This window comes from Vanacampus margaritifer, chromosome 2 (genome assembly GCF_051991255.1).
Source record: "Vanacampus margaritifer isolate UIUO_Vmar chromosome 2, RoL_Vmar_1.0, whole genome shotgun sequence".
Classification (NCBI taxonomy): Eukaryota; Metazoa; Chordata; class Actinopteri; order Syngnathiformes; family Syngnathidae; genus Vanacampus; species Vanacampus margaritifer.
The window spans coordinates 25,679,056-25,706,878 of NC_135433.1; the positions used below are offsets into that span (position 1 = coordinate 25,679,056).

At 40.8% G+C, this 27,823-nt stretch overlaps 1 protein-coding gene across 8 annotated transcripts in view; it reads left to right on the plus strand.

Moving 5' to 3' along the window:
• The window catches only part of LOC144042917 (RNA binding protein fox-1 homolog 3-like), a 396,743-nt gene that overhangs the window by 340,880 nt on the left and 28,040 nt on the right, over positions 1 to 27,823 (plus strand). For 5 of the 8 annotated variants that reach the window (XM_077556007.1, XM_077556006.1, XM_077556011.1 and 2 more), the window contains 4 exons: positions 17,278 to 17,409; positions 22,560 to 22,613; positions 26,088 to 26,180; positions 27,470 to 27,530. In XM_077556007.1, the coding sequence (XP_077412133.1) occupies positions 17,278 to 17,409; positions 22,560 to 22,613; positions 26,088 to 26,180; positions 27,470 to 27,530 (340 nt within the window). The remainder of the gene's footprint in view (positions 1 to 17,277; positions 17,410 to 22,559; positions 22,614 to 26,087; positions 26,181 to 27,469; positions 27,531 to 27,823) is intronic. The other 3 variants (XM_077556009.1, XM_077556008.1, XM_077556014.1) reach the window with 2 other exon arrangements.

Below are 27,823 nucleotides of genomic sequence, written 5' to 3' on the forward strand. Positions count from 1 at the left end.
AAGTTTCTGAGTTTTTTTCTCGCAAATCTTCCACTTTTTAAAGTCGCAAATTTGCCACTTCATAAACTCGCAAATTTGCGAGTCTTTCTCTCAAAATATTGCCCCCACCCTCCAAAATAAAAAGTATATATTTATACATGGCCTTAATACGCCGTCGTACTTAACGTGACGTAAAACATAAAAGGAAGGACAAAAGTCAAAGACATAATACAAAATAAAAAAATTGCTGTTGGCATTGCGTGTTGTAAAGAATAAGGTCCACCGAACACACAGTTGTGTTGGCAATAGTAACAGTCAATGAGTGTGTTGAATGTAGTCCAGTTGTTGATAGTGTGTATGGGGTACCGATGTGAGATGGGCCAAGAAACCACACGAGCTGCAAACAATCTGCATATTCTGGTTTCTAAGCAGTTTCGGACAACTGCTTCAAAAATCTGTGTTCCGTGGGGGAGAAGCCAAGTGCTCCTGGGCTACAACAACGGCACACATGTGGCTCAATGCAACACTGATGTACAGTAGTTGTCAGAAGCAAAGCTGATACAACTGTATATTAGCTCAGTGATTAACAGGGGGAAAAAATCATCAAGAATTTTTTGGTTTGTGTGTTTGAGAACTGCTTCACATCTGTGTTGCATGAAGTCAAAGGCAAGCAAGCTATTAAAACAATTTAGTGTATGTAATGTAAACCTGAGGATGTAATGTGAAGCAGAAACAGTGCTGGTGCAAGTAAGTTCTTGAGAGGAAAGATGGTTATCTTCCAACGTGTCAATCATTGTGTCGTCATATCGAAAGTCGGTCGGCACAAATGCTGTAAAGAAGTTCATAGTTCAAGAAATTAGTTCCAAAGGAAGACAGAAGTGAAGCAGTTCTCGGAAAAATAGGCAACTAAATATACAGTATGTTCAGTGTTTGACAAGAAAGATTTCTATTAACCATACACAATTCGATATTGTTAAAATATCGTGATCATCACTCTGTAATTCCAAGCCCTTTTTTTATTTTTGCCCATGACCCTTTGATATACCCATTTTATGGAATATACACTTCATAACCCTTGGTCTCATTAAAATTTTAACTGAAAACAGTCATAAATAAACTAAAGATTTATCTACATATATATGTATATATCATTGCATTGGATCTGAACCCTTATAGTGCTGAATATATGCAACACAAACACGCTTTTATGCATTCACACTTGAGTACTTGCAGCAGTCACATGACTTCAAGTGTGTAATTTTCTGCTTATTTTTGCATGAGAAGTAGAAATGTGCATTAATGCGAGTTACGCCAGAAAGCCGAGTGCCGTTATCGGGGGTGTTGCCGTCCACATGAATGATTTAGGGGCCTCCTGTCATCTGTAGTCGTTTGGGGGGAGGGTGGGGGTTGGCGGGGGTGCGAGTGCGGGCAAACATTCATCAAACTGACGTTCACGGAATCTCTGACTCGTTGGTGCCGCAAAATCTACATTTTTTAAAATGGAAATGGTGTATGTGAAATATGTTAAATAACTTATTTTGATTAAGAAATTAATAACTGATATCCAGCACATATCGCTGGCGTCATCGCTTTTCATGAGATCCCAAAAATGTTTGTTCAACTATTAACATTGCATCATCAAAGACAGCAAGTCAGTTTCAACAATTAAGATCAGTTAATTTTTTTTTTTAAACACCCACACGTTTAGATTGACCAATGTTATAGATTTTATTTTATTTTTTTAAAGAAGCTAATTTTTTTATATTGTGACATAGGAGGCCACGTCAGCAATATGTAGATTTTTATATTTTCAATATGTGTGTGTACTGTATATATTTAGATATTATAAATGTAACCATTGATATAATATAATATGATAACCAGATATATAATAAAGCACATGAAAAATATTTAAATGGGTAAAAATATTTTTGCTAAGTTATCAACAACAAAACATAAACACATGAAAATATTTAAATGGATAAATATATTTTACTAACTCATAAAATATATATATATAATTTGTAAAATAGCCAATTTAATATCTCAGGGCACCAGCATATTCCACAAGTCTTGATAATGTAAAAGTGGGCCATATGTAGACCCCGCACCAAACTTGCGCCTCCGCGGGTTCGTACTTTCCATGAAGCAGTCCGTCTTTGTGCGTTTGCGAATTAGTTTCAATTCTGCATTTCCATTCTCACTACTTGAAATACTTTTGACCCGTGGCTCACACCCGGCGGCAGGAAGATGGAGATAAAAGCAGAGACGTTTTGTGCCGCTAAAGCTCAGCAAAGAATCCGGAAAGACGAGTAACGCCGATGGAGATGAGAACCTTAAGACCTTTGGGCCACTCTCGTCTCTCTCGCGGCGGGAAAACACCTGCCGGGAGAGGTCAACGCTCGGCTGCCGCCTTATCTGGGTCACGTGCGCACACACACACTCTATGAACTGTTAGCTATTAGCTGCCCTCTTTCAGGATGGCAATTACCGTCAGATGCGTGGTGCACTAAAGCTGATTCTATACTTTCACATTCACACTTGTGCTGCATGTATGACTTCCTGCAGAGAAATACAAAGCTACAGCTATACAGTGAACGGTTAATGCAATGCATTCATTACAGACGCACCTTGCAAATCTGCCAGAGGGACCATTGTGAGAGAAAATTGTGTTTTAATAGGTACTACTATTCATAAACTTATTGAAGCATGCTTAAAAATTAAGAGCCTTAGAGCCTGTCAAGAAATAGGAGGCTATCATAACATCACTTTGAGAAAATGAAAAGACTCACTGGCTTGCACTTGTCCAAATAAGAGGCACGGTGCGCTTGTATCAAGCTGAATGTCACTCGCACTGGATCTTTACTGTAAAACTGACACACAAAAAGAGAATTAAGCACTGTATTTATTAACACCAAAATGTTAAACTAATGCATGTCATTTCATATAAGTGTCCGCTAACATAATACAAAATATATAATATCAGGAAATTGGTCAAATGAGAATACATGTAAAATTAGACCTATGGCACCCTAAACAACATTTTAAATACTTTATTTCTAGCAAAGTGCAACACAAAATAGTTAGGAAAGGAAGAATGCACATTGCATTCATAAAATCAGAACATGAATACATGTTGCCAATATTGGCAAAACAGATTGTTTTGTTTTGAAGGAACAATACAAAGAGTCCTCGAGTTACGACATGCACGACCTACGACGTTTCGACTTCACGGCGCCTGTGCCTCCTCCGTAGCTCCTTCTTTTTCCTTAATTTCCCTCAGGAATCACGCCATTTTAAAGTTATTTAAAGTTGTGTTGTTGTTACCTCCAGAAAATGGGCAGCCATCAAACAGACGTGTCACATTTCCATGTTTAAGTTTGAATTGGCTCCGCTTTACCCTCCGTCAGCAATGAATGTACGTGCGGAAACACGAAATATTGGTTCCAACATCTTACGGGTGGCGCAACTATGTCTTTTAAAATTACTGTACTGGACAAAGTATTTTGATGTAAATATCGACTTTAACGGTGAAATCTGTCATAAGTCGAAATTTGTGTTACATCGCCAGCGTAGGAATGGAACTCGTTCGTATCTCGAGGACTCCCTGTATATCCATGTTCTGTACTGAAAAATTAATTATTGTTACCAATTCTGATTAAAAAAAATCATTTTATAGAAAGTTATACACTAAATAGATGGTCCTCTTTTTAGGAAACAAAAGAATCATGTTTTGAAAAATGACAATATGAATAAATGTAATCGTTAACACCCCTACTGACTTTTATTTCGTTTGCTTTTTTTTTTTAACTGCACCATGCAATAGTTTGTCTTGTGAATATGATTACATATGCAATCACGCCGAAAGGCGTTTCTGCCGTCTAGGGATATTCATGCTGAAAACAAGACTGGCAACAACAAATCCCTTAACTATCCTCATGTACACGTTAAGGCTAACAATGCAGTTTAATATAAAGAACGACGGCGCCTTGTCGTCTTGGTTTGATTTACAGTGATCTGTTACATTAGCGAGTTGAAAGTCGACAGAAGCTACCACCTACCCCCTTGCCCCTTCCCCGTCCATCATCAACTGCCACGCCCCCCTCCCAGACTCCTCTCTGATCCCTGGACGTCTCCTCTCCCGCCTTCGCCATCTCACAGCGATTCATGTGCGCCCCTGCCGGGAAAAGAGCCTCGAGGTGGTGGCCTTCCTCCTCATCCTCCTCCACCTCTTCCATCCGCGCATCCACCCACATGACTGGGGAAAGTGGGTGGAGGGGATTATCGGGGTGTAAACAGAGAGTCTAATCCTCGGGGGCTGGTGGCGTGGTGTTGCCCACCGCTGAGTTACGCCGGCTTTAATGGCACGAGCAGCCCGTTTGCTTCGGGTGCCGCCGCCACACGGGCCAGAGCGCCTTTTGATTGCCGAAGCACAGATTGAAGGAGCAGATTCTCAGCGGAAACCCCCCACCCCCACCTCACCCATCGCCCCCACCACCTCCCCTCTTTGCTGCTCCCTTGATGCCACTTTACTCTGCACAGCTCTTCGACTTAAAGACTTAAAAAGAAGCAAGAAGGTTCTGTGACGTTTGTTTTAACGAGTCCTTCCTTTTTTCCTCCCTGGCTGGCTCGCTCGCCATACATCAGCGTATCCTCGTCTGCCCTCCAGAACCAGACCTTGAGGGCAGTCATTCTCAACCACCTTGCCAAGGAAAATATTGCAATATCTTCTTTTATCTATCTATGCCAGTTTATGCACACTGTTCAATGTATGTATTGTATTGATGGCAACATACATCATGAAAATGTTCTCAATATTTCCTGGGAGACGTTTATTACGGGCTTTAAACATAATCTGAGCAGTTTTAAAAATTGTACTAGATCCTTAAAAAAAAAAATTAATTGACTTCAAAAACAACAAATTGTTGTGGTCTCGATACCCTGCATGATGTACAATCCTTATTGCTCTTTTTTGTAATGTGCAAATCTTTTGTATAAAGTGCATTTATAGGTATTCCCCTAGATTTCAACACATTAAGACAGATGTGGAATAATATATAGTATATAATGCATGCTGATTTAGAACATTCATAGATTTACACAGTATTCCAGTATTTTGGGCTATTTTGGAGCACACATATTTCACATGGGGTTTCCAGTAGAGCTTGTGATCTATTAAGACACCCAAAAACGTGATTTTATAAACCCTTTCCACTTCTACATTGTCAATTTCCATCTTGATTTCTGTACTTATTTTACAATTTCCAAATATCATGAACTTAGTTTTAATTAGGTTCAAAAATAGCCTATTTGAATCAAACAAATGTTTTAATTTATGCATTTCAATTTTGCCAACCTGTAAAAGCTGCTGCAAGTCCTCCCCAGAACATTAAATATTTGTGTCATCAGCCAAAATAACACATTTCAATATGTCAGAAACTTTACATTTATCATTTATATATAAAATAAACAATTTGGGTCCCAAGACTGACCGCTGTTGAACACCACAGGTTATATTTAAACACTCAGACTTATGATCATCCAGCTGTACAAATTGTCTCCTCATGTAACTTCTTCACCAGTCAAGTGCCACCCCTCTAACAGCATACCGTTTCATCTTTATAAGTAATGTCTCATGATCAATTTTATGAAATGCTTTTTTTCAAATCAATGAAAATCCCCACTACATATTTTTTGTTTTCTATACATCCTGTTATCTCCTCTACTAACTCCACGGGAAATTGTGCGACAATCCCGGGAGATGTCGCAGAGGGAAGGGGGGGAGGTGTGGTGGTGGTGTCAGCCGAGCGGCAGCGGCAGCGGGCTCGTTATCTGGCCGGCTTCAAATAGTCCGAGGTCGGCGTGAATTTCATGAGTAATCACTCTGCGTTCAGATAATAAATTAAGGCGGCCGGCATGAGGGCAGCACTCAATTCCACATTTTTCCGCGGTGAGAAGACTCTCCAAAGGGGATTCTGGGTGACTGCGATAACACAAAAAAAGGGGAAAAAATGCTGCGACGCCCATGCAGACGCGCTCCCTCGCCTCTGTGTCATCCGCCGTTTTCCGACGCTAACGCCTGTTCGCGTGTCGCACAAAGTCACTCTTGTCGTCTAGGCCGCCAAGGACGCTCCATATGGGCATTTGTAAAGAACGCGCTGAATCGATTCTAATTTCTTTATGAAACGGACGCTTAAATCCTTGAACGTCTGAAGAAGAGCGGCTAAAAAGGACCGTTTAGCCTCTGATCTGACCTTCTTGTTATGTCATGACGGAACAACAGGCCCGCACTGCTTGAAAGAGAACGGCTCAGGATGAGTCACTTGACTACAAAAATAATGAGCAAATGATACAGAGGATGTGGAAAAGGAGATGGATGCGTGGATAAAAAGGAAAAATGGAGTGTAAACTTTTTTAATCCAAGGATTCCATCAACACTGACGAAGAAGGACATAACATTAGAACTTTAAGGATATCAATAAGTAACATCAATTAATTTAAAAAAATAAGTGAAGTAAACGTAAACATTTCCTTTTTTTTAAATTGCTTGGACATCGAGTTGCTTCACTTTATGACAGGAGGTGCAGCCTAGATAGATACCCATCTTGATCATGTAGCCATTATTTTATTTTATTTTTTGCCTGAATTGTTCTTTTTTTTCTTTACACAGACAACATTGTCTGTACCTTTATTTGCATCAGCGTCTTCAATGTCATCAGCTTGGTGGTTGGCACACACGCATGCACACATCGACTTGACGTCACTGAAATACACTGAGACGGAGCCGCGGTGGACAAAATTCCATGGAATCCGAATAAATAAAATAATAAATATTGGTGGAAACGGATTAGCAACACAAGCAGACTGGAACGATTCAGAAGCACTTTATTAGACTTGTTAACACGTATTGTAAATCTGACGTTAATAGATGCGTGTGTGGCAGCCTGGCAGGTTATTTAACATCTGTTTTTTTGACAGTTGCATAGCCGTCATATTTTCGTGACCGAAGCACCGTTCCAAATCTTTTACCGAAACGTAGTTGCGGACCGTTCCGGCCCACTTTCACCCCTGGTTATGCATTAGTATTATAAGGGACCACTGGAAAAAGCTTTCCCCTGTAAAGCCTTCTTTGCATTTTCATGGCGACTAGCTAAGGAGCAGCTATCGTGTTTGAGATGTCACACTTTAGAAAGAATCAAAAAGGCTTGCTCACAGAAACATTTTCAGAAGTAGTTGGGTAACAAGATGTACTTGGTTGTTTAATTTCATATTAAAAGAGTGGGCAAGACACAATTATGTGTATAAAAGACAGTGGCCTTATAGTTAGTATGTCTGCCTCTGCCTCACATTTCTGAGGTCCCGTTTCAAATGTCTTTTGTATGCTTTCATCATGCTTGTGTGGGTTTTCTGCAGTTACTTTAGCTCCAAAACATATTGTAAGGTCACTGCAGACTCTAAAATGCCCTCGGTGTGAATGTGAGTGTAAATACTGGTCTATACGTGCCCTGTGATTGGCTGGCGACCAGTCCAGGGTGCACTTCGCCTCTCACCCAAAGTCAGCTGAGAACAGTTCCAACTCACTCGTGACCCTAATGCGGTAATACGGTACAGAAATAAGATGGATGTGTATTAAAAAGCCACTTTAACATAACATGCTGCTCTGAACTCCTACCAATCCCTCAATCATAAGAAGGAAATATGTTGTGTCCATTCTAGTGGCAACAGGAAGCCATTAGCAGTCTTCCTGGTTAGCCTTGTAGTCACAAGCGCACATTAGCATCCAGTCCAGTGTTGCAATTCACACTTGGCACTCTCTTGGCAGTTACGACTTCTTTAGAAAGAGCAAACAAACAAGTAAAGTGGCAGTAAGCTACAAAGAATAAATTAAAGTTCCCTCTCTGCGCGGGCACACTTTAATCATATGTAATCTACTGTACCTGCCTGGCTGCGTTCCAATCAGATAGTTTCAATTATGCTATTGTAATGCCACTCTGCATGGAGTATCGAAAAGTGCTGAGGCCGGCACTTTTCAGGCGATTTGCAAATAACAGCAAAGGGAGTCTTTTGAGAGAAGTGGCGGAACAGGAAGCCAGCGAGCCGCCGGAGATGACAGCTCGCGTTGGCACGGACGCCGCGTTCCGCATCCCGCCGCCTCCTCCCTCTTCCTCCTCCTACCGCTTCCCTCTGACAGCAGCTGTCGGGACAGTAAAATGCCGCTGATGGTGGCCTCCTGTGGCGGAGCTGCGCAGGTCATTAGTTTTCTCTGCCACAACGCCGTTTCTCAAACAGGATGGCAGGGATGGCAAAGAGGCGGGTAGGTAGGTAGTCAGTCATCAAAGGCAGGGATGTGGATGGCAAAGACAGGTAGGGAGGATCACGAACAAACAGGTAGGGAATTCAGGGAGATAAGCAAGCGAGCAGGTAGGCGGGCCGGTGGATGTCCGGTCAACGGGTGGGTAGTGCGGAGGATGGTGACCAAAAGGGTAAGGAAGTCGGGGAGGTAGGAAATCAGGAAGGCCATCTGGTAGGTAGATGGGTAAGCAGGTGAGCAAGTGAGTAGCGAGGCAGGACGATCGGCTTCCAGTTCATGAGTAAGTCGGGGAGGATAGCAAGCAAACAGATAAGGAAGTCAGGAAAGCAGGCAGGTAGGGAGGATAAAACTATAGAAACAGGTAGGACGGTCAAGGGCATTGGTAGGCTAAAGCTCTGGGTTATTTATTTAACCCAACTTCGCCTCCCAGTGCAGAGGACGTGAGATTGAGTCCGGGCTTCGGCCTTCCTGGGTGGAGTTTGCATATTCTCCCCGCGCTTGCGTGGGTTTTCTCCGGGTACTCCGAATTTCTCCCACATTCCAAAGACATGCATGGCAGGATAATTGAACACTCCAAATTGTCCATAGGTGTGATTGTGAGTGTGGATGGTTGTTTGTCTCTGTGTGCCCTGCAATTGGGTGACAACCAGTTCAGGGTGTACCCCGCCTCCTGCCCGAAGCCAGCTGGAATAGGCTCCAGGGCCCCCCCGGGGCCCTTGTGAGGACAAATGGTTAAAAAAATGGATGGATGGATGATTAACCCAGGCAGATGGTTCGCTCCCATTTTGACCCAGTCTGAGTTATTTTGACCCGACAGTTTTTAGCAGGGTTCCCCAATTCCGGTCCTCCAGGGCTGGAGTCTTGCAGGTTTGAGATGTTTCCACCCACTAGCACATTTGATTCATATAATCAGCTCATCAGCATGCCTGAGAATGATCCTGATCTTTAGTATCAGGTGTGTTGGTAGGCAGAAACATCTAAAACCTGCAGGACTCCGGCCCTCAAGCACCGGAATTGGGGAACCCTGTTTTAGAGTGCAAGTAGTTCAATAGCCAGGCCAAAAGGGACGGAAGGCATGTCAGTTTTTAGGTGTCCAGGCAAGCAGGGACGGCAACCAGATAATGACGGGAAGGAATGCGAGTAGGGAAGCAGGCCATCAAGCAGGGAAGTAGACAACCAAGACAGCAAACAGGTGTCTAAGCGCGTGGAGGGGCAGGCGACCAGGTAGATTACTCAGCAGGAAAGTAAATTAATAGGGAAGCAGCCAAGCAAGATCCTAGACACTGACTACCAAAATGCTAGTCCTCTAATGTGGTCCTTGTTTATTGCGTGTACTCATCATTGGCGATCTGCCTGACAAGCTGCGACGGAACCTGGAAGTTAATCTGGACGTTTGCAAACACGCTGCCTCGGTGTGATCAAACAGACACGCTAGAACGCCGTTCGCGCGGCGGTCCGCTAAAGGTTGACTGTGTCTGGTGTGAGCGATGAAACAGATTGACCTGCGGCGTGGTGGTGTTAGAGGAAGGATGGGGGGGGGGGGAGCGCCGTTCCTCGCCACCCTCCAACATCTGTCTGCAATGTGTCACCCCCGAGCGCAACACGGCCACTCAGGCTATTAACCTCCATGGCAGAGTTAAGACCCCCACCGGCCGAATCTCTCGCATACAAATCCACTCGACTCCTCCGGCGACTTTTGTTGAGCGCACTCACGCTGGCCTGGGGGGCGTCCTACCTGGTAGTGAGGGGGTGACAGAGTGGGACCTTGAATCAAACCGCTGTCACTGTTCACAATGGATGTCGGCAACGACTGGAAATGGGCCATAAAGCGCAAATAAATGACAGCCATCGCCGTGGAGATTGTGATTATGATAATGAGAATAATAAAGGAGATCATCATCACCATCAGCGTGATAATGATGATACTGCCATGATGAATTTGAAGGAATACATCGCTAAGCACATTTCTGCCATGCTTGGAAATGGATCATGGAGAGGCCACAGTGTGTCATTTCCATTTCACATGGGGATCTCTCACAAGGCTTTGCAAGTTCAGTTTCAGTGTTTGACACAACTAGCTCAAGATGCTTTCAGATTAGCACGCCTAGTTCAGGGGTTTGCAAACTTTTTCACTCCAGAATTTTTTTGATGGACCCGCTCATAATCTCAATACCAATTAAACATAACTTCAAGATGTACTTTCATATGTAATAGGAATAAAAATTGCCTTTTTGTGTGTGTGTGTGTGTGTGTGTTGGGTGTCATAGTTTTATGATAGCAAATGGGTCTGCATCTCTCCACAAAAGAAGATTCAATATGGTTTTCGACACTCGCAGTGCAAAATGATTCAGAGACAGCTTTATTTGAAAGTGGAACGATTCGATTCAGTTTGACTTGACAGTGTGATTATGATTCAATTCGATATGGCATGGCTCAGTTTGAGAGGGTATGACGCAAATGCTTTTTCGTTGTCATTTATAATGGAACGATTCAGTTCAACTTGATGCACTCACATCTTTTAGACAGAGTGTATAAGTGACCACTAGATGTCGCTATATCATAGAATGCACGCAAAATGCATGCATTTAGAATCACACACACTACGGTGGCTCAGAGAGACCACACTTTGCTAGCCTACCACCTTGGCAAGCAATGGCAACTTGGTAGCCGGTGTGCACCTGACGGGCAACGCCAAAAGGCAGAGCAAGCCGGATTTAGCCGGAGCAGCTAGCGAGAGTTAGTCAGAGCCACAGGTGTGAGCTAGTAAAAAAAAAGAAAAAGCGAGTAAAAGCTTGCGAGAGTAAAGCAGAAGGTGACAAGCGACGGGAGCCCAAAACACGGGACTCAGCAACGACAACCTGCAGGCCCCAGCTGTGGAAGGTAAGCGGCGGGTCACCCTTTGGGTCCGACATTCAATGCAAGCACCAACAGGGCTAACTATGTTGGAGAAGTTGTCCCTTGGGCAACCGTAGCAAGACGCTGGAAGTGAAACATGGCAGCCTCTAGTAAGATGAGACTACAGTCATGTAAAACAATTAGTGATTACTAGACCTAAGATTTTATAAAAAATATATATCTTTATGCAATACAACATATTTTTTTGCATACTATTGTATGTATGTATAAAATATCTTGTTAAAAAAATTTGACTTGTCCCTATAATAAAATACATTTTGTTCTAAAACACAATATCATAGCATTTATTATACTGATGCGCCCATATTGGTGTGACTATATCTTTTTTTTTTTTGCAGAATCCCAGTTTAGGGCTCTCAGACCCCATTTTTAGAACCACTATTTTAGTTTACACATCAGTAAATTCTGGCTCTCTTGGAGCAGCTGGTGCTAGAGCGGCCATCTTAAGGTTGCCAGTTTACCGCCCCCCACAAGAAGACACCTCCGGAGAACAAACACCAAGCCAGGGTGTTCTTTGCGTACCGATGAGTGAGTGTGAAAAAGTGAGTCAGTGCTCGCGGCCTCGTTTAGTCACCTAAACGCTATAATTACAAAGGCTCTGCTAATTAGCAGTCTGCGTTGTTTTTTGTTTTATTTTTTCCAAAGGGGAAGTTTTCTCAAGCTCATTAGGTGTGCACCTTTGCACTTTTCACACCGCCCACAATAGAGGAAGATCTAAACACAAAGTCAAAATGAGTCATAAGAGAAAATGTATTCTCTGTAACAGGATTTAAAAAAAAAAAAGGAAAAAAAAGAAAGTCACCACCCAGTTTGACACTTTGCAACTTACTTATGCAAAGCTAGAAACAGGAAGTTGAAAGGACATCAACAGGAAGTCCAGCTAAGTTTCTGGCAGGAAACAAATTACTCTCTTAATTGGGGTCTCGGGAGGTTTGGTGCCAAAGTGATACTTTGGCTGAAATTGTCAAGGAGAGGTGCAATCAGTTGTTCTGCTAACTTGTCGATGGAGGGGTGTGGATGTGGATTGATCAGTTTAATGAACGTGTAGACTACGGGGGTGCCACTGTTTATTTCATTAAAGTGTAGACGAGGGTTGTTAGGCAAACATGTTGACAGTGGTGGAGTGCAATTGGTCGTTTGACAAAACTTGCTAGGAAAGGACGTACATTCGATTGTTAGGCAAACTTTTAATGGTGGCGCGGGTCCGACAGTTCGTTAGGTGAACTTGTTGACTGTGTATGACGCATTTATTTGGTAAACTTGTAGATGAACAAGTGTCATCTGTTGTTTGGTTAACTAACTATCGTCTGTTGTTTGTTATTAGGGATGATACGGATATCCATACAACACGAGTTTCCGGTACGGATAATAATTTTTTTCCGGATATGAACATAACCCAGATATAATTCCTTATTATGCGTATCTGACGCCACAGCGCTCCTCTCTCACTAGCTGTCATATTGTGACATAGTCTATCTACGACGTGTTTGTGATGCAAAAGCGACATTTGAGACAATGTGCGAATTAACCTACAATTTTAGTCAAATTGGCCCATATAACAGATTAAAATTATTATTTTTCGTTTCCTTTTTATTAGTAAATGTAATTATTGGACATTTTTGTCCAGTTGCTCTTCGCTGTGATGCATTTGCAAGCAATACGGCCCTGTTCATTTTAGACTTATTTCCTCATGGTCTAATTGTGCTATAAGAATGAGTATGGTGTCGTCAAGCATTGCCATAATTTAGATATCACTCCACCTCAAGAAAGAAAAAGAAAAAAGACATTTAATTGCAGAAGTGACTGCAGCACGGCACAGCCAACCACCGGTCCATGCATTACGGTGGCATGAAAACCGTGACTGATTGTCTCCAAACTTTATGAGTACATGTGTGGACATATGTTCATCATGGGCTAAAAATATTAGAATGAAACTCGCAATATTTTTGATCATATTTAAGACGGAAACGCTACTGCACATATAATAATAATAATAATAATGCATAACACTTTCGAATATCATCCAAAATATTGTGAGTTTCGTTCTAATATTTCCAGACTATGATACCACATGTACTCATAAATTTTGGGGACAATCAGTCGTGTTTTTTGGGACATAAAGTGGCATAATGTATATCTACAGGCAGACATTATTAATAATAATAGATATAAAACCCTGCGAGATTCGTTCTAATATTTTCAAACTATCGTTAGCACATGTATCCATACATTTTGGTGACAATCAATCACGCTTTTCATTCTTAATGCCAGCATAACGGACCGGTTGCGCACATTAGGTTGGCTGCGTGTCTGCAAATGTATTTTTCCCCCTTTCTTTCTGAAGGAAGATTAGCCTATGCAACCTGAGATGCAGGAGTGCTAGCCAAATTATGTCAATACTGAACGACGCCATAGGCATTTTTATAGCACAATATAGACCAGGAAGTCCAAAATGCAGGGCCATGTTGTCCCCTGCTCACCACGTCATCACAATGACGCGCTGCACAAAAAAGTCCAATATGACAGCGTACATGGTGTGCCATCATTTTGACACGTAAACGGCTTAACCTTTTTTTTTTCCAGGGAGTCAGTTGCCATTGATATTTGAATGTTCATATAGCCTTATGACCGCGCGGCAACATCTTGTTGCGTTTTGGAATGTGGAGGAATGTCACCGGCTTGACTGTGCGTGCTGCCCGTGGTGTGCGGGGGCACACTGAGCTGGGTAAAACTGGGTGAAATACAAACTAAAAATATGTTCAATACATGTCTCGAACACATCTCTCTCTCTCACGCTCTCTTTCTCTCTCTCTCTCGCTCTCTCTTTCTCTCTCTCTCTCTCTCTCTCTCGCTCTCTCTGTTTAATTAAGAATGTTTGGTAGTAAAAATAAATACATTTTTAAATAAAACCTATGTTGCGTATGACAACTCTTGTTCAGACGCATTATTATTTTCAAATGTTTTTCCTGAGTTTATAAAAAAAAAACCTTGTTCTTAACTTTTTACCACCAATAACGTCAATTAACGTCAACCAGGTTGTTTTTTTTTCTCAATGGGCAGTGCAACGTTTTGTGCAGCGCTCCTTGTGAATGGGTGTAAAAATCACAAAACCACTAACTATGGCCAGTAGATGTCAGCATTGAATCTCTTTTCAATGGGCTCCTGGTAGTATTAAATTACAAGAAAACATGGCGGATCCTAGGAGATAGAACATTCAACAAGGATGACGTGAATGATCAAAGCCTTTGTAGTATTAAATCAAATCCACAAAGAGTCACTAAACAATATAGTGTCAAAATATTAGTGTCAAAGTCACTTTTGTGCAGAAAATGTAGGGGAGACCGGGGCTAGTTGTATCACTTTTTATACTTTTATCTAGTTCTTGGAATCAATATATTATATATAAACAAAATGTATACCAGATGAAAGACCCCACCACACTATATGGGGTAAGATGTCACACTGGATTTTGCAACTAATAAAATAAAACAAGGACAAAATTATCCCTATTCGCCTGCTTTTTTTTTTAACCGCTAGAGAAATTGTTTGTCATTGATCTTGAAAATTGACTATAGTCATTAAGCAAACTTTAACACAAAATATTAGGAAATAGATTCTCCTTAGGAACTGCTGGCATTTAGGTCATAGCTCTCTGCCTCAAATGCCAGTTTTGCTTCCCTTAAACTGGAAATTTGTGATTAAATTGAATTTTTTTTAAAAATCATTTTGATTCATGAATGGTTCATCATGAAACTTAAACCAGTCCTGACATGTCGGCATACTGTAGTTCCATCAACAACTGCAAAATCCATGTTTAAACAATGAAACAAAATCTAGCAAACTAATTTCCTCGCTCTTCAGACTAATCATCCAAAGGGTAATTCTGGGATATGTAAACAGAGTTGCCACATGTACATTTTTCATTGGCCCATTCTTTGCATATGTGACAACAAACCCCAAAATGACTGAGACATGTTGCCCCAAACTACCATGTTGGCTAATACTTGCTCTAGTTTAAAGTTAGTAGAAAACAGAGCAGTGACTGAGGCATGACAAGATGCCTGAATCTGTCCTCGAACAAGTCCACCTGATTTGCTGCTAGGATTTGTCTATGTACGACGCCTGTTTCAAAATATATGAAGTTGAAAATGTTTACTTTGGGTTGTGCAAAACAGATAACTGGCCCTCATCTCAACTCACAATGTGCGATTCTGTTCTCAGACAGTACACAATCCCTGACCATTTATACGAAGAAAACTAGTATTCCACTTTTTCGTTGCGCCCTCTTGGAATAGTTGTATCACGGGTAAATTGTCACATTGCAATTTTCTTCTCCACCAGTCTCCCCTATCTTTTCACAAAAAGCTTGTTTACTCCTAATTTTTTAAATTTTTGCCAGATGTCACTCAAATTACCTATTTTCAAATGGTGATTACTAAAGAATGGTATAAGGTACTAGAAACATACTTTTTTTTCTAATGAAAGAATCCTCCCCTCCGAATACAAATACAGATCATTTAGATGGTTGAATAGATACAGATACAGATAGTGGTGTACTCGCTTATCCCTAATTGTTATGGTCTGGGTGCAATAAGTAAAACTCTCAAGTTGGGGCACGTGTAAGTCAAGGTCGTCAAGGTGCATATTTGTAAATCCCGCAAAATTTGCCCAGCAAGTTTCTTCCCAGAAATAGCCAAGCGTAAAAATCCTGTGAAAGCACGTCCACCTGAACGCCGTCTGACATCCATCAGCAGTGTCACGGTGGGGAACGAGCAGGATTTGTCAGCCGCGGCCGACATGTCGTTTATATAGAAATGTCAGAATGGCATTCGCATAATGATGGAAACAACAACGCCTCGGACTCGGGGTCCCCTCGTGTGCCGACGTCGTCGCTAATGTCTCCGGTCTCGCCGTGTCGGGCCGCCGTGGGATCTATATCCGCGGCTTTTTGTCAGCGCCTTCAATCTTCCGCCTAGCTCAAGAGCTAAGTGTGAGAGATTAATACGCGGATTTGTGACGCGCAAGCTTCACGTTGACATAATAACTCATCGGCTGTTTATCGCCTCGGCTTTCTCGTTGGATTGAGGAATGACAGACACAGGATAGCCGTGCTTCTCAAAGTGGGGTCTCCAACACCCTCACGGGTCTGCGAGCTTTTTGGGACAGATCCACAAAATCATTTGAAAGAAATGACATGTCATGTAAAATTTTAAAACATTTTATCTTGACAAAATTTGGGATTGTAACATTTATTTGACTTCCTTGTCTTGGAAAATTATGACATTAGTCTCACAATGTGATGAGGGGGAGACTTTATATAAAAAAAAATCTTGGGAAAATATGACACTGCAGTAATTTCTGGGCTACAAGACGCACCTGACTATAAGCCGTGCTAGCTAAATTTGGGGAATGTTTGAGTTTGTTACACATATAAGCCGCACCTGACTGTAAGCCGCAGGTGTTTTAATGTTACCGCACCGGGTTCCTGCTACTTTCTTTTCAATAATGAGGGCGCAAATTGTCTCGCTCTCGTTCTGTCTCTCGTTCTGTCTCTCATACTGTATTTGGGCTCACTTGGTTTGTTTTGCTCTTGTTTCCTTTATAGTGCGCCCCCTTGTGATCTGATGGATAAGCCGCACTTTTGCATTTGCGGCTAACCGCAGGGTCAAATGCAAGTGAAAAACGTAGCAGCTCATAGTCCAGAAATTACTGTACTACATTTAAACGTTTGCTCAAAATGTGGATGTGTTATTTTGACAATTTGTGCTTCTTCTTTTTTTGCAAAACAATGTCTTTTGATTTTTTGACTATTTTTACATTTTATTTATTTTATTTTTAATACCATTTTTTTCTTTGGAAAAAAAATCTGAATCTGAATTTGTGATTGTGATATTGTATTATTATTGTGGTCACCGTTGGTGTGGTAGTTTAACTGGCTTGATTATGAGGCGCTCTTTTGGAACATGAGTTCTAGTGAGGGGTGCCTAAATCCCAAAAAGTTTGAGAACCTGTGGCCTGTAAAGTGTAGCATGGTGGCAAATGAACGTCTTTTCCTATTTTTGATGGCCCAGCAGACGGACGACGTGACGCAAACGGACGCCTCGCAGCTCTCGGACTCGTTAGAGAAACAGCAGCCCAAACGGTTACACGTGTCCAACATTCCCTTCCGCTTCCGGGACCCCGATCTGAGGCAAATGTTTGGGGTGAGTACTTGCAGGAACCTTCGGAACACCACACTGACACCGCGGACCACCGCGACACCTCAGAGTCAACAAGTAAAAAAATTAATAAAAAATGCCCAACCAGTGACGAGAATGAAGCAACTAGAACTTGATCATAAGAGAAACTAAGAAAAGAGGAAGAAGGAGAGTTGACCTGCTCATGCAGGTTTCCTTTCACATCCGAGCAGCTCCAGGTCCGCCTGTCCGGTCGCTAATAAGACAAAGCGTCTCATGCCTGGATAAACGCCGTCATAAGAATAGAACGCCAACATCTGATGGCTCCAAATGGAGCCAAAAATGGACGTTTAAGCGCCCAGAGCTAATTGGACTTTTAGCGGCCAGATGCGCCGGCAAAGAAGGCGTCGAACCCAGGCCGATGCCCCGTCTGCGGTTATGCCGTAAATGCTGGACAACCTGGCTGCTCTCTTGCCTCTTGCGTCAACTTTATTGGTTCCCCAATTGAAATAGCCTCCATAATTAGCTCGGAGGAAAAATTGATCGCTGCACACCTCCAAAAAGAGATCATTTGTAAAAAAAAAAAAGAAAAAAGCTTAGGTTATGCAAATGCTAGCTTATTTCACTAACTATTAACTAATTATTGTTTATATGACTGGCACCAAAATGCAATATATTGTTCCTAAAATGGTATTTTCCCAATTGAATTATTTTGCCATTAAATGATACCTTAAATCCTCACCAAAAGGCTACATTCCATCTTTTTTTTCCTCATTAATATTGAATTTTCCACAAATTTTATAGAAACAGAAACATGCATAAGTATCATCATACATTCCGCCAATTTGTCATATACATAGCATACTAATTAACACAATAACTATCTATCATCCATCCATTTTCTTAACCGCTTGTCCTCACAAGGGTCGCGGGGGGGGGGGGGGTGCTGGAGCCTATCCCAGCTGGCTTCGGGCATACACCCTGAACTGGTTGACACAATAACTAAAACAAAACAAAAATACAGCTCAGATAAATAAAAACTCAGAATCTTCAGGTCAATATTCACTTGTCTAGAGCAAAACAGTCCAAAATTCAAGAAGTACCTTGTACAATCGATCAAGCGTATTCAGGCCCAAGATAACAGAAAAATGGTTGCCATACATTATTGAATTGGTCCACTTAATGATATAAAACGTTTGTCAGACATTCCAAAGGAATCAATTTCAATATTACATTACACCAGCCAGTAACAGAAGGGCTCTTCTCATTAATCCACTGTGACAATATATTCTTTCTCAAAGCAAAAGTAAGAATGTTATACAAAATGTTTTGTCTGCCATAGATAAACGATTGCTTGGGAGACCCAGAATCCAACCAACTGGATCCATTTCCAAATCTACCTCAAAAAATTTTCCATTTCACTCAATATGTCAGACCAATATTTCCTTATTTTATAACAAGACCAAAGGCAGTGAGTCAAGGTACTTATTTAAGGCACATACATAGGTGAGAAAGATGCGTTAAAAAAATGTCTGTTTGGAGATATATGCACCCTGTGTAATATTTTAACTTGGATTTCTTTCATTCGAGTACAAATAGAATTTTTGTTGACATATTTCCAAACGTCTTCCCATGTCTTTTCGTCCACATTTACTGATAATTCCTTCTCCCAAATTCTTCTGATCCCATCTGTATTACCAGAATGTGTCACAAATCACATCATAAAACATACTTATCGACACCTTCTCTGGGGAATGAAAACAATATTTTCTCAATGGGTGAAACCTCAGGGTGATCAACAAGGGCTACATTTTATCTTAACAGGATGTATTTCACCCCCCAAAATTACATTGCATGATGACGTCATAGTGGTCTTGCGTATGTCATGTGAGAGGTAAGGAATTAAAGGGTGTAACTCCCTCTCAGGCAAGACAAGCTCAAGTAGCTTTCTTTGACGGGTTTGAAGAAGGCTTCTTTTCCATCGCACTGTGAAAACTCTACAGAAACAATCATATTCACAAGCCAGCTTACTTGCCTTTCGTACATTTAGGATAGAATCTTTAGAAGAAAAAACAGTGCAATACAGTAATACAAGAAAAGTGTGTGCGTGCGTGCGTGTGTGTGTGTGTTCTAATGCGGAAAACCCCCCACAATTTATTTAACAAATAGATATATCATAATAAACATGTTCTTTAAAAAAATAAAAAGTCTTGTAAAATGACACATTTTATTCTCTCTTAAAAATGTCCCCTTTAATGTCTTAATATTGCACAAAAATAAAAAAAATCTACTAAAAATATCAGTTTAATGTCTATTATTTGTCTCCAAAAAGAAAATATGATTGAATCTAATAATGGCCATCATTTTCCAAGAAATTACAACAAAGACAATAATGACAAGTTTGTTCCATATAATTTATTTGGTTGTTACGAACATAACTATGAGATTCGTTTTGTAGCAACTTTATTTGTACATACGTACATCATTGTTGTTTACGTTGCATCGCATTCAGTGCATAGTGACGTATAATGGATGCTTGCTCTCTGCCGAGCAAAGCAAAACAATTGCAATCTATACTAACACCAGCGAAAAATGAGACAAAATGCCACACTACGTTACTATTGGATGTCAAATGGGGATAAAGATAGCGAGGTGAGCCTCCGTAGTGGTCCTAAAGAAACATTTTGCATTACAAGCCACCAGTGCGCTCCCTCATGAGCTAAGGGCGATCAAAGTCTTTGAATGTGTTTGGTCAATGATGAGAGCACAGCGGGGGGGAGAGGGGGACTCTTCCAACCGCTTGACATCTAAAAGCTGCGCAGTGTGGTATTGTGTGTCCTGTTTCGCTGGTGCTAGTATAGATCACAATTGTTGCTCGGCAAAGAGCAAACAGCCATTATTCTGCCTTGTGATGTAAACAACAATGTACATATACTGTATAATTTTTTTTTATTAAACTGGAAATGAATTTTGAAAAATTAATCTAATAGTTGTGTTAGTGACAATCAAATAAATCATATGGAGCAAACTTGTCATTACCGTTGGGGTTCCTTTTAATCTTGTTATCCTATTTTTCCATTAAAACAAATACATACATTTCAATCTCACATATAGTTTTGCAATTAGATAATTTTCCATAATCGTTCAGCCCTATAAAGTTTATTTATATCTGTTTTCGTTTTGCAACAATTAGCATTAAAATATTGCTAAGTTTCATCATTATTCACAAATCTGTTTAGAACTGAGAGGAAAATTAGTTATTTTTTTCAACATTGCCCTGGTTGATCTCTTATACTCTGCTGCCTCCTGCTGGCCGTTTTTGTAATAACTACCATTTTTTTCAACCGTTCTCTAGAGTTCAGAGGCTGCATCAAAGCCTTCTGTATGCTCTAGCATTTAAAAAAAAAAAAAAAAAAAACGTAAAAAACGTATAACTACGTCTTTAGGACACTTAAAACATTTAAAATAGAACGTATATATATATAAATGTTTTTGGGAGTTAATCTCAAAACTTTTGTTTTATTTTAACACTTCTGTCCTGTACCAGTGTGATCCTAACACTTATGAAACACATGAAGTCATGTCCATGATCATTCCTATTTTTTATTCACCATTTCTGGGAATGATTCCCTTCCAACCTCAGCAGCGCATATCCTTTAACTTCCACAAGACGTACAGAAACGCACTTGACATAAACGTAAGAGTATGTGAATTTATCGTCCGACTTCAATGATCCTTTTGCATCTCTGATCCGGAATCTGAATGTGTTGAAGATTTGGGGATGCCGAGCGTTTGACGTGTAATAACTTTGAAGCACGTAACTCCAGACAGCAATTAAAAGTCGCTCTCCTCAGCTCATTAGAGCAAGTCTCACTTTGCTTTCATTTGACTCCTCTTGAAGCATCTGAGGCCCGAGCCGGCCCTCCCGGGGGGGTCTGCCCCGAGTCCTGTTGACTGTGCGCCCAAACAAAGAGGATGAAGATGGGGTGGGGGCACGGTGGGGCTACATGATAGCAGAGCAAAGGTAGCGGCCGCTTCACAAGTCAAAGGTCCACCGCAGGCTCAGAAGAATAAAAAGAACACTTGCATCCTCCAGTCAACAAGCAGAAATGCTGCAGTGCAGGCAAACGCTCCCAACTCACCACACACAAATTGGCTCCATTCAGATGTACAGGGGAACTTTTCAGTTAATCCTTTCATAAAAATGTGTAGTTATGACAAATTGTCAGAAAGAAAGCTGTCCAGCTTCAATAAAATAGCAGTGCTAGCAATGCTACGCTTGCGTTAGTGCTGTAAATAAGCCAAGGCTAGTCACTGCTGCTACGTTGCTAGCATGGCTTAGTCGTAATGGAGTGTTTTCTGGAACACTAAATGTTACCATTGGAATGTACAATAAAGTAAAAGTCTAAAAGAGGTCATAAACGTGACTGTCGAGCAGAAAGGTTGCTAATTCTGCATCGCTTCTGAATCCCTTCAGCTGCCTGAAAACATTTCTCTGAGGTTGTGGCAAACAAGGGGTTGGTGCTTTTCATTTTCCACAGGCAGATATTCTGTCATCTTTTCAGCGAAGCTCCTGTAACCCAACGTAACAGGTCAGCGCAAGGCCGCAAGAGAGTGCCCATGAGTACACAGCAAATGATTGACACCACATTGGTCACATGTTAAGTCTGTAATTGGTTGTTTTTCCTCAGGCAAGGTCGTTTCTTGCAAATCAAATAGAGGCACAAGATGGATCAGAGAGGGCTGCTTTTTAATTTTTTTGTTTTGCTTTGCTTTTAAACTTATGTACAAAGTGTTTTATTGCAAATTCTCCCCATAAGTCACAAATTTTAGGACTGGTTCTCACTTGGCCAAAACAGGAGACTTAACTCAACTTGAATTCCTTAGATTTGACTTTCTTAGGCTTGACAAGTATTGTGGACTCACAAAGCAGATGCGGCGTAAAAGGAGTAACTCACTACAAAACACACAACCACAAACGAGACAAGAAAAAGCAAAGTAAGCATAAGTTCATCTGTTCTAGTAGACTTTTTCTGACTTATTTTGTTGCTTTCTAGTGAAAGCATTGTTTGTGTTTGTTTGCCAGTACTGACTGCCACTTGGAACTGTTCGTAATTCCCTCCACATTTAAATGTTCGCCCGGCCTCCTAACTCCTGTCCCCTTTTCTCTTCCGCAGCAATTTGGAAAGATCTTAGACGTGGAGATAATCTTTAACGAGCGAGGATCCAAGGTGAGTCTGCCGCAACGCCAGCTGCTTCATCGCCTCATTATGCGCTCATGTGTTGTTTCTCTTTCCTGGCTCCGAACTCGGTCAGTCAATTACTTCAACATGGAGGAAAAGGCAATAGTTAGTCATGCATAAAAGTTGTGCTTTGGCCGCTAGAACACAACACATTGTCACAAAAGTGGCAGTTTCTCATGGAAATGTGAAATGGACGAAGGTCCTACAGACATATTTTGTAGAAAATCTTCCACCAATGCTGTTCATTGACACAAATTGGTACATTTGCCCACAAATGTGCAATTTTAGTGCAGTGAAATGCAAATTGTGTTTTAACACAAAATTGTATATTTTGGTATCCCAGAAAATATTTTTCTATTAAAACCCTATATTTGTCCACAAAAAGGCAAAAAAAAAAGTATTTCCACTAAATAGGCTCTACAAAAATTCATGGTTCAGGAGTTGTATTTTGTCTTTTTTACTAAAAAACAAAACAAAAACTAGCATGTGATATATTTGGCCAGTGAACTAGTAGTTTCATATAGAGGATTCATAAATTGTATTTTCTCCCCCAAAAAATGCTCTATTTTGCCCCGGAAATGAAAGCGTCTGACCGTTAAATTGTTTGTTTCCCATGAAAAGGCAGCATTTTGCCACTAAAATCTTAGATCTGCCTAGAAAAAGGACACAACGGAAACACAATGGTAATGGTTTGCCACTAAAATCACATCACAGAAGGGTTTGTTGTGTTGTTTTGCCTCAAAAAGGCTCAATGGAGTGTGCTTGGCAACAAAACAATTTGAAGCCGACTGACTTCAACTTACGTTCCCTTGTGCATTCTTTTGCCATTCAAAGGGAAAGGCTGACATTTGACCACAGAAAATGGTCTCAAAATCACAAAAAGCTTTCCTCCCGTTTCCCTTCCCGTAGGTGTCCCAATACTTTTGTCTCTGTTCCGTATGAACACTTTCCCTCCCTGAGGGAACGAACACATGGCCCTGAATCCCAGACTCAACCTCGTCTTGAGTGCAAGAATCAACCTGTCATATGGAGCCTTTTTTTATTTTGCCGGTGCCCTACAAAGCGCATTACCCAGCATGCCTCACTTGTTTATATAATGAAGCTAGCGGGACTTTAATAAACAATCTATTTCCTATGAATATGTTTGTCTGCTTTGAAAAATGGACTCTCGGCTTGGGCCTGTTGTAAGCTAATTATTCCTTTCTGCGTGTGAGTGTACGTGCGTGTGTGTGTGTGTGAGGCGGGGAGAAAGGGGAAAATAAGATGGAGGGGATAACGGCAGTCGGGTGGATGTCCAAAGGATTAATTCTGCCCTCAATTCCTTTTTTGAATGTATTTCTTTATCTCCTCCAAGGACAGGCCCGCGTTTTTTATGCTCGATGATGCTGATGGGTGATCTGGCCAACTGGTAGTGGAATAGCACCGTTGGCCATTTCCCTCTCATATTACCTTCTCCACAAATTATCTGACAACATGAATGTGATTGTAGAGCGCAGTATATGCTAGATGGGATAAAAAATTGGTAGGCTACTCTATTTTTTTTTTTTATGGTATCACGCGTATTGGCAAATCATTTGAACAAAGTCAAAGTGGAATCTCAAGCTGACAGGTACCGAAGGAAGAAAGAAAAGTTGTTTGAAGCAAAGGAAGGAAGCATGAGAAATTCAATATTGGATAAGAAGGAAGGATGATATGAAAGAGGTCAAAAATGAAGGAGAGAAGTAAAGAATGGAAGGCAGAGTAGCAGGTTTCAATGAAGGATAAAGCATGCATCAATGAGGAAATAGAGAAGGAAAGAGGTTAAGGAAGGAAAAGAGGGAAGAAAAGAAGGATGGAGGTCAGGAAAGAAAAGCTGGTCGGAGTGAAAGTGAGACATGGATGAGGGAGGGGAGGAAGAATGGCAGATAAGCAGGTGTAAGTGAGGGAAGGAAGGATAGCAGAAAAGTAGGTTTTAACAAGAGGAGGATGAAAGCAAGGTTGTTGTTTTTTTTGTTTTTTGTTTTTTTTAAAGCCACCATGACATCAGGAAGGAAACAAACAATGTAAGGAAAATGTGTCAATGCACTCAAATGTTCCAAATGTCGATTGTGTGGAGTCCAACAATGAGACTTTGTTAGTCCAGCGCAATAATGAAAAGAGGCCCAGGTGCAGGCCGGCAGTCCGCATTACGACACAACATAAGTCACCCAAGTGACAGCTTCCCAACCCCAGCCGCCTCCGCAACACCCTCACGGGAGAAGCGGCGGCGTTGTTGGTTGGAAGGGGGATGGTGTTGTTGCATTCCGCCTTTTTCAGTCAATATACTATTTTTTACCTTCTTCCTTCATCCTAGAGCTGACCATGTTGTTGGACATGTTATCGAGCTTCCTTCCAATAAGTGTTCAATTAGTATTCTTTTGTTCATATTAGAATTAGCATGTAGCGGGCATTTGAACAAATATAGTGAAACTTCAGAAGTGGTACAAAATTGCATTTTGTTTTTTGTTAGCAAAAAAAAATCTGCCCCCATAACTGCCATTAATTCAACCCGCCGCATCAAATTCCCCTCTGCAACTTGATGTTGGAGAAGACACAGGATGTCTGCCATTCTGCTTTAAATTAGCCATTTTAAGGTGCCTTACATTTCCAAGAGTGCTTAAGAGACTAAACTTAATAGAATATATATAAAAAATATAGTTTAAAAAATGCTATTCAGCCCCAGTTATTTTCACTTGAAACATGAAATTTGGTTGACATTTCTATGATGAGTTGCCCCACAAAGACGTCTCAAGAAGCCATGTCCAGGAAGACACAGCACATCTGCCATTTTGATTTAAAAACATTTTAGATTTTAACCATTTCCTTCAAAGATGAACTTGTTGGAAAGATTCTGTGTGATTGCTAGCAACTTTGAGGCAACACAAACAGACGACGCTAAATTGCCGAAAAGGAGAGTTTCAGAATTGTTTGTGTGTAAAGCATGGCAGTGAAGTTTCTGCGTTTGTGCTTCCACAAATGTTTGACACTAAACTGTGACTATTTCCAGTTTTCATCATTGTGTGTGGCTAAAGTTTGCTGATTGGACGTAAAAGGCAAAGTCCAAACCTCAAAGTGAGTTCCAGAGGCCCGACGCAAACATCACCTTGCTGACTTTCAACCGACGTTAATTAGCGCAACACCTCAACTAGCGCTGCAATGTTTACAGCTAATGCTGCGAGACGTCTTCTTTTTCTACTTCTCTTCCGCCGACTACGCCGTGTCGTTAATTACCCGAGCGTTGCGCCTGTTTTCCTGACATTCCGCCTCTTTAATTGGGCCGAGCCGGACCCACTTTGTCAGCCGGGTCCTCTTTCCCGTGTTTTGCTCTCTGCTAACTGCTGCTAATTAATCTGCCAACTTCTCACCATGGCTGCTCACCTTCTCTTTTTCTGTGTCTTTTTCCTCCTCTCCCTCCGCCGCTGCCGCCGCCGCCACCGTCATCAGGGCTTCGGCTTTGTAACTTTTGAAACGAGCACAGACGCCGACCGCGCACGGGAGAAACTAAACGGTACAATCGTAGAGGGACGCAAGATCGAGGTGCTTTCTATTTTTCTTCACGCGTCTTGTTCCTCGCAACACGACAGCATCCTGATGATGAAGATGATGATGATGGCGGCATGCATGATGAGTGCATGCTATCAGCCGTCAGACGCCAGATTGTTGCCGTCTTCGGTCTTGGCGGGAAAAAACGTCGTCAATCAAAGCACGTTTGTTAGCACGTTAGTTGCTGTCGTATTTGTGATGGTTGTGCATCCGGATCAGAGCTGGGCAAACTTTATTCATATATATATATATATTTTTTTTTTTTTTTAATCCTTAAATTGTATAGGTGGGGCTCCTCCTGATGGGTGAGGTTGAAAAAAACAATTCTGTTGAAATTGAAACGATTATCAATGTATTTAAAATTGACTTAATTTTAACAATTTTTATTTACAACAAAATTTTGATGAAATAAATGTTTCTGCTCATTTTTGTAATTTTATCAATTTGATGTGTAAATACTAGTGCAGTCAAACAATTACATTTTTTTTTTAAATGAATGGCTCAATTTTTTGTAATTAGTCGTGATAAAAAATTTTTTTTTACTATTTTCTATTATGCTTGCAACAGAACTTGTTTCATGCATGTTTTTAAAAAAATACATACATATATATATATATATATAAAGCATTTACAAGAAATCCTGGGAGACATTTAAAAAAAATCAAACGTGGGAATAAAAAAATATAATTTTTTTTTTTAAATTCCGAACAGTATATAATAACTTTATTATAAACAGCAAAATTAGAACAGGTATTAAGAATATTTTGTTTAATAATTCAGTTATTGCCAGTTATTGAATTACATAAGTTTATTTTTTTTGTATTGCATTAATTTCCCACATTATTTGAGATCATCAAAAGGAGTAAATATATTTTAATGAATCAATATTACAGAAAAACAGCTAACTTAATGCAAAAAATAAAATGGTTTATTCAAACTAAACTCTTCATTCTCGTTAGAATGATAATAGTATATTATGTAGAGCTTACTGTAGCTAAATCAATCAAATGTTCTACTGTATGCATACTGTATGTATGAAAAGTATTGAACAAGATAAACAAATATGAATACATGTTATAAGGCAATTTGACCAAAACATGTTAAAGCCGAATATGCTGCGTTGTTGTTCTTTTCCCAGCTCTGATGAAGGTTTGTGTGCTTGTGCTTGTGCTTGTGGAGTTTTTCTTGCCTGCCTGTCGCTTGCCTGCATGCTCCAACTTGCGTTCACGTCATTTGTGCATCTGGCCAAACATTTTGTTGTGTTTTTCTGTTCTTTGGTTCAGGTGAACAACGCCACAGCGAGAGTGATGACAAACAAGAAAGTGGCCAACCCCTACTCCAACGGTCAGTTCCAACACACCAGAGCCTTGAAGCCCTACTTTCGAACCCTAACAAGATTTAAAAGCCATCCTTGAAGTCCTACAAACCAAGACTGGTTTTAAACCCTAAATGATGTTTGGAACCCTAACCCAGGCTTCAAACTCTCAATCTAAAACTCAAACCTTATTTAAAACCCTTATCCTGCCTTGAAGCACGTATTTGAAGCCCTAACTTGAAACTTTAACCCTGGCTTGAAAAGTCAGTCTTAAAAGCATTATTAAAATAAAACCCTGAGCCTCATTTGAAATCGCAACCAA